General features: G+C 37.5%; 1 protein-coding gene across 1 annotated transcript in view; it reads right to left on the bottom strand.

The window, feature by feature from the left end:
• The window catches only part of slc24a4b (solute carrier family 24 member 4b), a 145110-nt gene that overhangs the window by 41493 nt on the left and 87406 nt on the right, over window positions 1-16211 (bottom strand). The window contains exons 3-4 of the mRNA XM_088926033.1: window positions 9634-9710; window positions 3663-3737 (exon numbers count right to left, since the gene is read on the bottom strand). Coding sequence (XP_088782159.1) covers window positions 3663-3737; window positions 9634-9710 — 152 coding nt within the window. The remainder of the gene's footprint in view (window positions 1-3662; window positions 3738-9633; window positions 9711-16211) is intronic.

The following is a 16211-nucleotide window of genomic DNA, read 5'->3' as shown; positions in this document are numbered from 1 at the left end:
AAACAAAGGCGGCCATGATAATTTGTAAGGAAGAAAAATGGAACTGGGGCAAATCAGACATTCTATTAACCAGCTCAAAAGGCTTTATATGGTAGAAGATAGGTGTGATGCTGTAGCAGTCACTACGGAGAGAAACTAGTAGAGGATTTATGGTTAGACTAAAACAGAGGACACAAATGGAGGCTACGTGGAAGCTGAGAATAAGAGGCACTTCTTTACGCAAAGGGTTGTAGATGTATGGAGTAAGCTACTCAAACATGTAGCTGAAGCCGACACCCTTGCTACTTTTAAGAAAAGGCTGGATAAAACTGTTGGATCAATTAACTGCTAATGATCAAATGGGCCTGATGGGCCAAATTACCTCCTCTTATTTCTAACCTTTCTTATGTTCTTAAATCTAGGGAGATGAAGAAAAATGGGGCAACGGTTTTATATCACAAGAGAATAAAAACAATTCCAAGGCAGTCAACAGAGAATTTTTTAATCTTAAAGAACCCATAAAATGTACTATTATCTTAGAAAATGCAATGATGACATTGCACGCCTCACAGAGCCGGGGCTTGGGTTCAATTCCAGACCTGTGGTGTTATCTGTGGTGGTATCAGTTTGGAATTTGTATGGTCTCCATGTGTTGGCGTGGGTTTCCTCCAGGTGCTCTGGTTTTCTCCCATAGTCCATAAAACATACTGGTAGGTTAAACAGCTTCTGGGAAAATTGTCCCTGGTGTGAGTATGTGCATGTTTGTGCTATAATGTGCCCTGCAATAGGCTGGCATCCCTCCAGGGTGCATCCCGTCTTGTGCCAGTTGCTTGATGGGATAGGGTCTGACTTCCTTGCAACCTGTATTGGATAAAGTAAAATGGATGGATGGCTGAGGACAGGGCAGATTTACGTTCTTCACATTTCTGTTACAAATGATGGTCATCCCGACATTGTTCACGGATTATTTTGAATTCATTAACAAATTAATTCCCCATTTTAAATGCAAAGACAGTTAATGCAAAGAAGAGATGTCAAATAAGGCAGTGGATGAAGCAATAAAACTGTAGTAAAGACAAATAGAGAGGATACAAAAATGCACCACAGCTGTTCAGTTAGGATAAGGCACACAAGACCCATACTTATTGCATATGTAAGGGATAAAAAATAGCATCATGTACTATATCCTATTTAATCATTTAATCATATGACTTCTGCTTGAAAAAGCAATGCTTTAAGGCCTACAGTATCTGGTGACATGCTGATCTAAAACATATTGCAACACTTGGATGCAGGCAGATGGGATGAGTGTATGCATTCCCTTAGTTACCCTAAAAAGTAAACCCTTGAGGGGATCAACAAAGAGGCGCACTTGTTTTCTTCCAGAAAAAGAAAGGTTCTACTGAAAATCTTTTTTACACAAAAGAAAGAAAAATGCTGTTGGGGCTGAACAGAGCAAAATAATATTTGCTTTCATTTATTTACAGTTTCAACCAAAAGGATCCGAATTATATCACACTTAATCCACCACTGACATACAGTATAGTCATTATCTGCCAGCAACCCCACTACAAAGCAGATCACATGGACAGTTAAGAAGTTACTTGACCTTTTGAATTAAGGGTGAGGTCAGTTCACCCTTGCATAAACCCAGTGGAATTTATCCAGGACACCAGGGTTAACCACTACTCTTATGCATGGGCTATATCATCCATCTGAACACCTGCATCCATTTTTTTATCTGTTTCTGCTTTACACTGTCAACTTCAGCCACTAGAGTGTGCTGCTCCCAAGACTGCAATTTACTCTCCATTCTTCACAGCCAGGAAAAAGCCTTGTGATAGCAGGATCTTTTAAATAGGTGGGTTTCAGACAAAAGACATGTAAGAGGAAACTGACAGGTAATGCAGTATTCTTTACTTACAGTGTGGGATAAGACAAGAAAAGCAAACAAAAACCTAGAAAGTTCTTCCAAAGGTGTAACTAAAATTTTCATTCTGATCAATGCTGGGTAACTAAGCAGCATCAAAACCCAACATTCTCAACTCACAAAGCCGGTCAGCCGGTCAATTCCTTTCCTTTGCGGTTTGGTACATAACAGAGAATCTCTTCTGGTCTTTCAACAATTGGTTAGGTGAAAAAATGGCAGGAGAACATGATCATGAGAAACATATCACCATTTTGTCTGAACTTTTTTTGGAAGTCTCCTATCCCAGTACTGACCAGGCCCTACTTTGCTTGAAATCTGAATGCAGATAGGTATCAAGGATGAGACAAGTAATGATTTATGCTGCATTGGAGTTTGTACAGTAATACAGCAAAGAGTGGGTTTGCAACATTGCTAATTAAACAAGGATACTGACAAACACTGTAGGGACTGAAATTAAAATATTTGGTATAATGCTGAAGTCAAAATTAGACCCCAATTGTAAACCTCTACAAATAAGACCTTAAAATTAAAAGTTATGAAAAGACATAAATGTCTTTAGCACACAAGCACTCTGGGTAACATGCATACTACAACCCTGTGAGTACTGAAGCCTAGACACAAATTCTGATTCTGTCTTTTATATGAAGATCATTTTAATGAGCCACAGCCTATAATTTAGGTACCCACGGCAGCAACAAAAATATTAAAAGGGTGCTAATTTTTATCTAGAATTATAGCATTTGTGAACGAGAAAACAAGTATAATGAAAAAAAGGTTCGTAATCATGCTGTAGGTGCCTGATTGACTTCAAAAAGTGAGCGGCTACATATAGAATTGAACGGTGTACAGCTGAACAGCAGCAAAGTAAAGGAAGAAAGTTACAGTTGAGAAAGGGAATTCAGTTATTGATACAAGGATCTCATCTGTTTCATGATAGAAGCCAGGGAATTGGTTTCAACATCATGGGTAGCCTGTTTCATAGTCTTCCAACTCTTTGTGTAAAAAATTGCAGTTCTCAGTTTTAAATGCATTTTCACGAGACGGTAGATTCAGAATTTAATAGTCTGTTGTTGACATAAGGAAGCCGATGGATAAGCAGTGCTGAAGCAGAACTTGGACAATAGTGGTTAATTTTAAATGTGAGTTTAACACAGATTTAAAAGGAAGAGGTAGAAGTAACACTGGCAAACTGACAACACTACCGGGAAATAATAGTTCAAAGGTCTGTATTCATACCTTTCTCCTGAAAGCCTCTTATAAACTCCAAAAGCATTTGATTAGATTATACTGTACATGTTTATATTTAAAAGCCAAATTATGAGTCCATTAAAACATTATTTAAACATGTATGTTTCCACATGTTCTGCAATTTATTGTGCAACATATGTAGAATATGATACTAAAGTTCTCAAGAATATGTCTTTAGACCAGAACAGTCTCATAGACTGTCTTAATTCACTCACAATGCAGGTCAGAGCAGAAGTGACACTGGACATTCTATTGACCTCTCTGAACAGTAAGGACCTATTATTTCGACAATCTGATATTTCTGTATTTATAACCACAAGTGTAAATCCTTCAAAACGCCAAGCTGAAATAATAAATATTGCAAAAGCAATATCACTTGTTGCCAGTGTAGAAAACTACATGCATTCATTTTTAAGATGATTTCACAAGTTAGACTTCTGACCTTTACAAATCAGGTCATACATAGAACACATGCCCAAGTGAAATAATTGTATGCACCTCTTACCTCACATATTTTTTCCAGAGAGGGAACAAAAAAATCATCACAGATAATAGCCAGACCGAGGAACATGTACAGGGTCTGAAAAAAAGAAACAAGAGAAACAAAGTCTAAGCATTATTTAACAAAAAGCCAATGTAATTTATATGGTTATCTAAATACGGTGCTCTGTGGTGGAAGTTATACAGAAACATGTAATTATTTGTAAGAAACAGTACTGAAAAGAGGAAAGACTTTCACGATTTCCCCAATGTCCCACTAAGTGTGTGTTGCAAAAATATAGTCTTCCTATTTCATCCCATGTTGCAAAATAAAAAAATTGATGCATACAAATTTCTTTATTAATATTTTATTAATTGAATGCTCAACCTGAAGAAGTCTTAGAGAAAGATAAATAATGGATAATGTCAGTAAAGAAAACGCGCCCATGATCTCAATTTTAGTGGAAACACCTTTGGCAGCAATTACAGCTTCAAATGTTTTTTGGTAGGTCTTTACCAACGTTGCCCATTGTTCTAGGCAGATCAAGCACTCGAGAACATAAGCTTGAAATCTTCAAGTCTTTTCACAGATTCAAGTCAGAACCTTGACTGGGCCACCCATTTTCTTATTCTTAAGCCACTCCCATGTAGTCTGACCTTGTACTTTAGATCATTGTTCTGCTGAAAGGTGCACTTTTGCCTTTGCTTTAGGCTTTTAGCAGATTGAAACAGATTTTCCTGTAGTATTTGCTGTACAGTATGTCTCTCAATCCATTTTTCCATCACTTCTAACAAAAGTTCCACCTTTTGCCACATTTTGCAGGTTATGAAATTGGTTTTCATTCTTCCACACACACACCAGCTTTGCGGAGAGACAAGGATTTTATTATACGCCTTCCTTTTCTTGATGATTGACCAGACTGTGTGTAGCGGAGCTAGTTCTGATACGGTGACATCATCGCCCTCCCTGCGCGTAGCAGGGACCTCAGCTGCCTGGACTGAGGGAGGTCTCCTTTAGCTCATGCAGGTGGTTCCACTTAAGCGTTATGCCGGAGACCTGGGTTCGCACCCCAGGTGTTGCAGGACGAAACGGGTGGCGGTGGGCACATATGCTCACAGGGATATTCAGAGACTTCAATATTTTTTACCCTTCTCCTGATCTTTACTTTTAATGACTTGATCCTTGACTTGCTTTAAAAGTTCCTTAATTTTCAAAGCTAAAGCTTTGTTTAACATTCACTACCTGACCAAGGAACTTCACAGATACAGGTGTTTTTATTCGGAAATCATGAGAACCACTATTATTGTACACAGAGGCCACTCAACTAATTGTGTGGCTTGTTACGGTAATTTTGTGAAAGCAAATTAATTTAGGTCTGCCACAGAAAGGGTTTCAACACATGGGAAACTGCGAGTTTTCCATTTTTCTTTCAAATGAGTTACCTACTGTATTTACTTTTTGTTCTTTGCTTTGAGTGTGTGGAGTAGGTTTTGAATAAAACAAACATGGCTACATCAAAGCGTCATGACTGCAAGATTTAAAACAATGAAGTGTGAAAAATGTGCCAGGGTATGAATACTTTTGCAAAGCACTCCCAATTGTGCAGTTCAGGACAGCCAGAGGCAGGAGAAGACGATGTATAATCTGCTTCATCTGAACTGAATACCCAGGTGGATCTGGATACTATTTACAGAAGAACAAAGATTTAATTTGGAGAGAAGCAGTTTCAACGAGCAACTTCAGGTGAAGGAAAAAACAGTAAATGAATGATATTAAGAATGATTGTATTTTGTTGCATTTAGTATGTATTTATGATATTTTGTAAACACGAATTTTTTTTTTCAGCCCTCTATTCATTGGACAAGAAACACCAGCTTTGCAGTGCTGGGGCCCTGGGTTCAATTCCTGGGATGCTATCTTAGTAGTTTGTATGTTCTCCCCATGTTCACGTGAGTTTCCTCCAGGTGCTCCGTTTTTATCCCACAGTCAAAGAGCTAATTACTGGTTAAATACTGGAGGGTTAATCAGTTTCAGGGAAAAGTGGCTTGTTGTGAGTGTGTGTGTGTGTATGCCCTGTGATGGACTGGCACCCTTGTGCCTTGTGGATGGGTTCCAGCTCATCTGTGATCCTGTATTGGATAAAGCGGTAAAAAATGGAAGAATGGTATTGTTTAACTTAGAGAATCTTTACTGAATCAATACAGTACTGTATTAGACAATACTAGATCAAGTTTCTGAAAGCAGATATTTTTTAAAGATTTGCCCAAAACAAGGATGATAGGTGGCAAATTAAACAAAAACAAAGAGTTATGTGCAGACGACATAAATGTATACTACTGTTTATTTAAAATCAGTTCAGTTTGAGGAGGCAACCACGAGGATGATTAGGTTTCTCAAAGTCTTTATACAGGTAAATGTGAGGAACAGATTAAAAGACCAACAAAATCCTAAAGTATGCCTTATAGACAGCTGCAAACAAATAAAGATATATAAGGTAATGGAATGTGTGATAATGTAGTGTATTTAGATTACTAGAAGCCCTATTCTGGCCACAGTGCAAATACAAACACAACATTAAAAAGTGCTTAAGCCCAATTCTTTGGAGCAGAAACAGAGCACAGATATGAAAAAATAGCTCAAAAATGGTATTCTGAACACTTTGCCTGTAAGAGCGTTTGCACCAGAATAATTGCAATGACTTGGTAATATTACAGTAACATTCACCAAAGTAATTCTTCCGGTTGTACAATTGGGTTCTGAATATACTGTATGTGGGAGAGCTTCTTTAAGAGCAGCTGAAACTAGGTTGATTTTGTGGTATAGTACATTACTGAACACCCCATTAGTCTTACAAACCCAAATAACCCCTAATCTGGAACTAGATTAAAAAGAGTGTAAATCAGACCATGATTCGTGCTAGCCAGGGTAACTGAAATCAGACATTACAAAAAAATATATCTGCAAACTTGTATAGCAAATGAGTGACACCACAGAACAAGAACATTAAAGGGATATTTACTGTGGGCAGACCTGCAGAAAACCAGTATGGGAAATATCACAGTTTGCCTGGCAAAAGTGTCAGCAGTTTCCGTTTTTATGTAACTGGTTTCATTGAAAGTAAGTTGTGTTACAGGTACTGGTGTGCAACAAGGCAAGCTGTTCAAGATGCGACTGCAGCATTAGTGAAGCACAGAAATCCGTAATTCTTCCAGTTTAATGTGCTGCAACAGCAAACAAACTCACGTTTTTTGTTTAGGGTTGGCATTTTTGGACAAGCTTTTCTGGGTGACCCTGCTTCCTTGAACAAACTAATTATTTGCTACTTTATATTGTAATTTATAAAAGTTGTCTTTTTTGTAAATCTCAACATTTAACCAGGAGACAAAAATACATTGTATTTCCACATATCACTCCTACACAAAATTAAAAGACACCCAGAAACCCATGAACTTCTTTCTTAGGCATTGTTTTTGCAGACGCCTTTGGTGTAAGTGTCTGTGTGAAGGACAAGAAGTAAATGAGAATCAGAAAAGAATGCTTTTATGTTCCATTAATGATCAGGAATTGACTAGACTTTTTAAATTATATCTTCTGAGTTTCCTGTTAGTGAAATGCCTTTATTATACATATTTTATTATGTACCTGTAGATTTTGAGCACTCACACTGTATGTAGTTATAAATACATTTTACCCAACGTTAATAAATGGGATCACAAAATTGAATTACTTTGATATTTATCTTTTTGATTGTAATATAGATAAATTATTTTTCAACTGCCAAAAACAGATGGATCATGTATAATTTGTGCACCACCAACATGAAAAATGTCTGGAATATTTCATAATGCACTAATATAACTCAGAGCAACCAACACATCAATAATTGATATCATCCAAGAATTACATTGGATGTGCGAGCTCTAGGCATTATGTGAAAAAACAACGTGGAGACCAGCAAGATGCTTAAAGAATTTAAAATATGGAGCTGTGGTCTAATATGGTTCATTTTCACAGAAGCAGACAGTTTATTTGTGCAGAGATGTATTAAAATAATGTATTGAAAAAGAAGAAACCACAAACTAAGTGATTTTTAATCTTCCTTTTTAGTTAAATGTTTAAAATATATTTACAGTACCTGTCACACTTAAAATTCATAGGATTTTCTGGGGTACAGGATCTCAGTTCTAAATATTATGAATTTGATTTCATTATTCAGATTCTTTTAAGCATGACTTAGAATGCAGTGGAACAATCCTGCAAAAGAAACAGCATCTAACTACTGTACCATACTGGAGCAGGGTGATTAATTCAGTACAATGCAGGAAGTTACAGCATTGTTATGGTGCTCCTTGTAAAAGTTAAAGGTCTTGTGCCACCATGACGCCCCTAATCTAAACATGGGCTACATGGTGTTGCAGTGGTTAGCATTGCTACCTCATAGTGCTAGGTACCTGGGTTCAATTCTACACCTGGGGTGCTATCTGCATGGAGTTTCCCCTGTGTCTGTGTCTGTTTTTACCAGGCGCTCTGGTTTTCTTTGCACAGTCCAAAGATATACTGGTACATTAACTGGCTTCTGGGAAAACTGGCCCTTGTATGAATATGTGCCTATCTGTGTCTTTGTGTGCCCTGGGATGGACTGGCGTCCTGTCCAGGGTACATCATTGCTTGCTGGGACAGGTTCCAGCTCCCCAGATGATATAAACAGACAACATGCAGAGGCTGACAATACAGCAGTGCTTAAGGAACATAAAAAAATAACCAAACAAAAATGAGTGTTCTTTTTTCATCTCTGACTGAAATTCTCCGTCTTGCGATTTGTGAAAACTGGACAAGATGTATTTGATGTATTAGTGGTGTCAATCACCTCTAAAATGATTCCTTTTCATATACCCTTATGAGGCTTTATGGTGAAAGCAGGATAAAATGGGAGTAATGTGTTAATTTTCAAAAACAAGAATTTTCTCCTGTGAGTTTAATGTCTAATTTTAGAAAGTGTATAACTGGATTTTTCTAGATATTTTGCTCTAATTTCAGAAGCAAACAATGTATATTTATGAAAATATGTATATCGTCAGCAGCACAGTTAGCTCTTGGGTCCTTCCACTTTCTAAAGACATGACAATGTTGGTTGGTGTGTCCCATCCAGGGTATAGTCCCAGCTGGTACCATAGTTGGTACCAATGTCAGTACCACCATGTAGCTCTGGGTTGGCGCGACCCTTACTAGGCTTAAGTGGCTTTCCGAAGGATCAATGGAATCATTGGAAGGATCAATGTATATGATGTCCAGTACTCCATTTGCAAAGAAAAAGGAGATAAGGGACACTCCATCTGTACAGTATGTGTTTGGTGGTCAACAAATTTTGAATACTTTGTACGATGGGCATTAATAGGAAAAAAATGAGAAGACAGCTGCCTTAAAAGTGTTAAACATGCACATCTTAGTACAGTAATGTTATAGGGAAATGCTTCAGATGATACACAAAAAGTATTTGGACTGGGGAAGAGAGGGTTAAGAAGGGCCTATATTCGAATTGGGAAAGCTTTGGGAGGGAAGCTGGTAATTGGCACAAGAGACAGTTGGCATTCCTGAACATCTTCAATTTATTCTGCACTGAAGTGGAAATTTCAGGACATGTCAATCCTAGAGTAATCAAGGTTCTACCACATGTATCACATATTGCACATGATTTTTTTCTTTTTCTTTCACTTAGGTTTTATTTATAATGAATTCAAGAATGTCTGAGAATGGCATTAATTGCATGATGGACAAGTGTAGAGATAAGAAGAGTGCATACTTACATTTTAATTTTTTATATGAAAATAGTGCTTATCGTTTTACTTATTTTCTAATTATTTGTGTGACATTATTCAGGTTTTTGTAATATTTTATATGCTAAAAACATTTATGTTTTCCCAGGCTTAGCCAGAGTTTTAAAGTGTCTGGCTTATCCACCAGTAGTTTAGAGGCAAATAAAAAAGAGCTCTCTTACCGCAAATATATGCAGCAGCACAGCTCCTTGTTTTCTTTCTTTGTTTGTAAACAGGTCTTCAGGGAACTCATTGATAGCTGCAATTAAATGAGAAAGGATTAACTTCCAACCAAAAGACTAACATAAAGAAGCAGGATTAAAAAGTATGTCATGGACTCCCATGTGGTTCCTCTGGTAAAAGCATCTGCCCTGAATGCAATATTGCAACCTCAAAGGGCTGCCGACCAGTATCTAAGCATTGCAACGGCACTGCTGTAGGTAACATTGGTTGCACCAGTAGCTCATTTCTCTCCCATGAGTGATTGGTCATCACTAAGCAAAATTTCACAGAAACAAAATCCATATTTAAGATCAACCCTCATCAATCCAGAGATTACTCTGACTGCTGTAGGTTTAAAATACGCCTTCCACCCCCACATAGGACACTCCTCCCTTATATGTTTATTCCCAACAATGCTGATTCCCAGCAATACTGGGGTAAAGTACTGTACCTTCCTCAAGGCCAGTGTGTGTATGGGAGAGAAGTATCAAATGTATCTACAATTAATAGGAAGAAGACAATGCTAGTACTGTATGGTATTCTTCATTAAGATGTTTAGGAAAAGGGATTCAAGCCTTTTGAATAGATTCATGCCATTTCACATTATTTGTTTATCAGTATACTGGTATTGCAATTCACAGTAAGACTTTGTGGCACTCACACTCTTATAAATTTAATTTCAAGTTCAAGTCCTTGCTTGAATTTGTTATAAATAATTTTACATCACACTGCATTCAGAGTTACAAAAAACACAGCTGGCACCTGTGATACAATATTTGGTGTTATTTTTCATAATGTCTTAAATTCTAAAAAATGGATGATTGAATAATAGACTTACAAGGAGAAATGGACACAAAAGTAAAACTGTAAAGGTCAGAATATACAGAGAAATTAGAAAAGGAACATTCAAGAAAGTCTGAAAGCAGTTCCCAACTTGATCTTATTAAGATTTAATAATTACTACAAAGTAAAAATTGGATTTTCTAACAAAAAACAATCCTGAATTACATATAGTTTGATGTTTTTTTTTCTTTTAATAAGCTGTTATAGTATATGGGAAAGAATAATTTTTTGTTGCATACAAATTAAAAATATGAACATAGTAGTCATTTCCATTTGGAATTATAAAAGACTGCAGTTTGTTTTTGATTAGGTTGTTCAGTCTCTTTTATTAAGGGACTCTGTCATTTAACAATGAGAGAGAAATACCACTCCAAATCTCTTCCTAGAGTACTGGGTACTCTATAGTGCCTGCAGGTGACTGCTGGCACTACTCAATCATGGCTGAGATTGCACAGATCCCTCTGTCTTCAAGAAATCATGTATCAAATGAGCCAGATGGATTGACAGTCTTCTCTGGGCTATAACCTCTGTTAAGTTTTTATGTGCCAGCCACCCGTGCTGGCTTTATGTAGTTTGACAAAGTCTTCCTAAAGTACACCTCATTTCAAAGCAGATTTCACTTTGGTAATTCTTTTCCTGCTGCTAAATAACCAATAAATCACTATTTAGCAACATGGTAATTTTCTTTGTTTGAAATCTGAGCAAACAAATGTTACACTAGCTCATAAATCCTAGCACATGCAGCACTGACTACCGTCTACAGAATTGTATGAGCATTCCGAAATCTGTCCAAGAAAGAAATCAACGTGCACAAATATACAGTATAGACCAATTGCAATCCTCAGGTCATGCTAGGATTGGGTGTATCAAAGCCAAGAACTCTAATTGCAACTGCAGTGGCTCCAGGCCCGATATGTTTTCAAGATAACTTTTTGTAGAACTTTAAGAGCTGAAGTATTGAAGATAATTTCTCAATTCAAAGATAAATGGCTCCTGCTAACAGTTGTGATAAGCAAACTTTAGTATCTCATCTGATATTGCTGCTAAAAATCCCTTCCCTTTCACAGCAAAAATTCCAAATGACATTCAAAATTATAGCAAATGTTAAAATCATTTTCTTCTTTCACAGATATATTCTATAATCTTTTAGGATTCACTTCAGTGAACATCTTGAAAACCCAGTCATAGGTTTAAAACCTAACCCCCCCCCCCCCCACCTTTAAGGCATGAGAAGGACTGTTATGCAAGTCTGTTAACCCAGCTAATTAAACTTTAGGTTCCATTTCAGCATCTCTCATTCATTTTCATTTAATAAAAAAGACAAGCTTGAATGTAGCTTTTTTTACATTTTATGTGCTACAAAGATCAAAGATTAAAAGAAGATTGTTCACTCCAGACTATTGACTCAGTGATATTTAACATGACAACAATACAAAGCACATTTCTAGTCAACAGGGGAGTTTATGAAGAAGAAAAAGTGCTGTATTTGTCGTGGCAATTAGCTGATGAGCAGCTAATTGATATATAACAGATGAATCGTGGAAAAAATTAAAGTTGTGACTTCGCCAGATTTAACATGCTGAAAGCTGCTTAAGTGGAACAGTCCTCATATGAAGCCACATTAAAATGTTTGTGCTAAGTAAAAAAAAATCCTCTAAAGGGGGATAGAATATGTAGCAAGTCAAAGGGTGTAAATACTGTTTTTATGCATCACATAATTTTAATTTGCATTTATTTGCTGTACATATCCCCAATTTGCACAGATAATAGAAGAGGAAAATTCAGAAAAATATGTTCAGTGCTTCTCTGCCTCATCAACAACCACACATAAATCGAAGAAAATATTTAAACTGTTGTTTACATGCTGGTGAAAGAACAAGGCCTATTATTTCATTTAGAATTAAGCGTTATTAAAAAATTATAATAATCTTTGTGTGCCTTGACAAGGCAGCTGGTGCCTTTCTCTAAATGCAGAGGAATGTGGCTAAAGAGGCCCATCTGATAAGAGTCACCATAAAGCTGTTTCAATGTTGTACATTTAATTATATATAGTACAGATGAGCTCAAGCAAATCTCCAGGCTGATTTCTTCTCAATACCAAAGGTCAAAGGTCAATATCCATCACCCAGAGGAAGATCCACCAATGGGTGCTTGTAGTGTGGGTACCAGATCCAAACCTGATAGAATCTCACCCAATCACCAACTTGTGATATCATACCTTAAAAACAGGAACTCAACACATTTTCTGCTGTTTATCCACTGGCTTCTAATCTCTCCATCAAAAATGGCAAAATGGCAAAATAGCTTTTCAAACCACATAACTGCATGCAGTCTGAGGCCAGGCCAATAGAGTAAATCAGTTCAGTACAGAAATCTTGTGTTCACAAACTCACAGTTATTTTTACTAAGAAAGAGTCCAACTGTCATTTCTTTTTAATGACATCCAGAACACATCCATCCATTGACGTTCTGAATATAAAAGCATATTATGAACAAAGCTATAGCCATAATGAACTGGGTTCCCCCTTGTCTACATTGTAGCCAGAGTCCAAGAATACAAACTGTGCACAGACTGTTTGAAAGACCAAAGTCATCAAGAAGCTACTTTGGCAGAGCTGCCTGGGTCCCAGAGCAAGGCAAAGCTTATTCTCTCTCTTCTGTCTGCACTGGGACCTTCCCAGCATGGAGCAGCTGCCACAGACCAATTCAGCCCAGCTCCGTTTTATCAGCATGAAGTTTAAGTCATCAAGGATGAGATTAAATGGATACGAGTATAAAACTTCATTATTCAAATTATAATACTTGAGAGCTGAACAATTCCAAATGCATGTATGATGTTTAGTTCTCAACAGTAATAGCTTATTTACTTTTATCTGAGAAAATAAATATGATTTAAATATATGAGACTGATAGAACCAACAAGGTAGACTGTACCATGGTATAGTCAATGAGTATTTCAACTCTGAAGTTATTAACTCTTCTCCTTGTAATCTTTGAGTGGACGATCAGCCATTCGCTTCATAGCAGATTGCTTTACAATTCTAATTTCTAATTATTACTCCAAATTAAAATCACCAGCTCCTACAGTGGTGAAGGAATTCTTGACTTGTTAACAAACTGTAACAATGCTGGCACATTTACTAAGATAATTACTGCCCTGCCACTGTGTCACCTTAATTTTGTCATGTTTTAAGTGATCTATAAATAAGCCTTGCAGAGCGAACACTTCCAGGCTCACCCTGGGTCTTATCATTGGTCAGCTCTCAGAGAAGCTTGCATAGTTTTCTGTTATGTGGCTCTTCTCTCTGGATTTCATTTAGTCTCTCATTAATCTAATAACTTCTCTTTAGTCACCCTTTACTAAAATTATCAAACACTGGAGTATTCTACCTGACTCAATCACAAACCCCTCCTTATTAATCACTTTTCACCCATAATCACTTTAATTCAACCAACTCTAATTCAACTCTTTTCTCATTGTCTTCCCTAGGCAAACAATCTTTGTGAACACTTGTGTCACTCTTCCTTAATAGGCTGTACTTGTGAAGTGTAGTGATCCGAGGCTGAAAACTGGATCCAACTGCAGGTAACGAACAGTCTTATGAGGTGAGTGAACAAGCCATTGAGAACACATTCCAAGGCCAAAGACAGACAACAGACTAGGGTAGGGTAGGCAAGGCAAAACACGTTTAGAGTGAGCGCTGGAGTATCACGGGGGAAGGCCTTATATTGTCAGGTATTAAGTGTGGAAAGGTAGGATAATTTTTTACCTGATTTGGTTGTCAAAGCAATGGACTGATTGACAGATCTGTCAGTTGTTGTGGTGATTATAGTGCAGTTTGTGATACTATGGTGAGAGCGGACATGATGTCTTCATCTCTAACTATACTGGCTGATCCTGTTTGGCCAGGGACACAATCCTGTCTTCATTAAGGTGCGGTGGCTCTGTGGCTAAGGATCTGTGCCTGTGGCTGGAAGGCTTCCGGTTCGTACCCCCCAGCTGGCAGAGAAATCCTATTCCTTTAGGCCCCTAAGCAAAGCCCTTAACTCCAACTTCTCTAGGTGTGCCATATAAATCGCTGACCCTGCGCTCTGACCCCAAGCTTCTCTCTCTGTCTGTGTGTCTCATTCTCCATGGGTTGGGGTATGCGAAAAGACAAATTCCTAATACAAGAAACTGTATATGGCCAATAAAGTGATCTTATCTTATTAATGATCGTGTCTACCCCTGGCACAGCAGGTGCTAGACTTTTATTTTCTCTTTGACAATATCTCTCCCTTGGAGACAACACATAATTTTCTGTAACTGTTTATCAGTCTTTTGTATTGACTTTTATGAATTCTGGCATTCATCAATTCTATTGAACTGCTTCAAGTTAGTAATATCTGAGCATTTACATCCATAAACAGTGTAACAATTACATTATGAGAAGGTTAAGGTCTAGAATTTGACCAAAATGTGAAATTTATTTTTCAGCCATTCTGATGTGGATCTGCAAGTACTTTTAGGGTTATTGTCTTGCTGCATGATCCACTTTTGGCTTAGGTTCAGCTGAGGAATGGTTGGGCTGGCCTGAAGTTCTCCTCCACAATTTGTTAATACAACACTGAGTTCATGGTTGTGTCAATGATGGCTGGCTGTCTGGGTCCTGAGGCAAAAAAAAAATCATGATACTCCCCCCATCATACTTGATGTGTTTTCAAGATACATTCAAGGTGAGGTTTTTATATTGGAAAGTAGTGTTTGGGTTTCGTCACAGAAAATGTTTCTCTTTGTGGTAAAAATGTTAAACTTCTGACTTGTCTGTCCAGAGAATTTTCATCCTATAGTATTGTGTATTTACCAGGTGGCCTTTGACCAACTAGAAATTATTGGCAATGTTCTTTTTAGAGATCAAAGATTTCTTTTGGTGATGGGTGAGGCATTAACACTGACACAAGAGAGGTCTGCCAATCCTTAGGAATTGGGATATATATAGCACAATTGTCAAGAACTGCAATTGTGTGGAAGGTATTCGACTAATTGCAGGGATCTATTTTTTTAATTTAGCCTATATCAAAAGGTGGGTACAGATGCAGCCATTCAAAGTGCGCGGCACAGACACGTACCGGAGGTAATTGGCTACGGCCTCGCGCATCATGATGCGCGATGACGGAAAATACCGCGGTACGTGATTGGTTGACCGACAGGGGCACTCGTGGTCCATTGGTCGGTCGTAGAAAGATTTAAATGTCTTTACTGTGCCCGTTTTAGTATTGAATATTTATATGGAATTTTACCACTGAAGGGAAATCTTAGTAGCTGAGCATAAAAAGAATAGGAGCATACTGTAACGCGTGTGAAGGCCATAAACTATATTAATTTTGGAACATAAACATACAGTATATGGCTGGTCTCAGTACTTTAAAGAAAAAATACACACCAGTATTCCATTTCTCCCTAAACATTTTAAGCATCGAAGTCTTTAACTAACGTGATACGGGAGTCAACAAGCATACTTTTAGAATTTGATTAAAAAGGAATATAATATGGAATCGCGTATCTAAAGAAATTAATAATGATATAATTATATTCATGTACCGCAACACAAGAATAGTACACGTTGTACATTGTCTGTTGATAATGTTTCTGTAGGGCTTTTTCAACACTCCTCATGTGACCTTGCCAGTGGTGCTGTGGGTTAGGTTCCCGACT

The sequence above is a fragment of the Atractosteus spatula genome, chromosome 9, assembly GCF_055471065.1.
Source record: "Atractosteus spatula isolate fAtrSpa1 chromosome 9, fAtrSpa1.hap1, whole genome shotgun sequence".
In the NCBI taxonomy this organism is placed as follows: domain Eukaryota; kingdom Metazoa; phylum Chordata; class Actinopteri; order Semionotiformes; family Lepisosteidae; genus Atractosteus; species Atractosteus spatula.
This window is presented reverse-complemented; position numbering and strand designations above follow the sequence as displayed.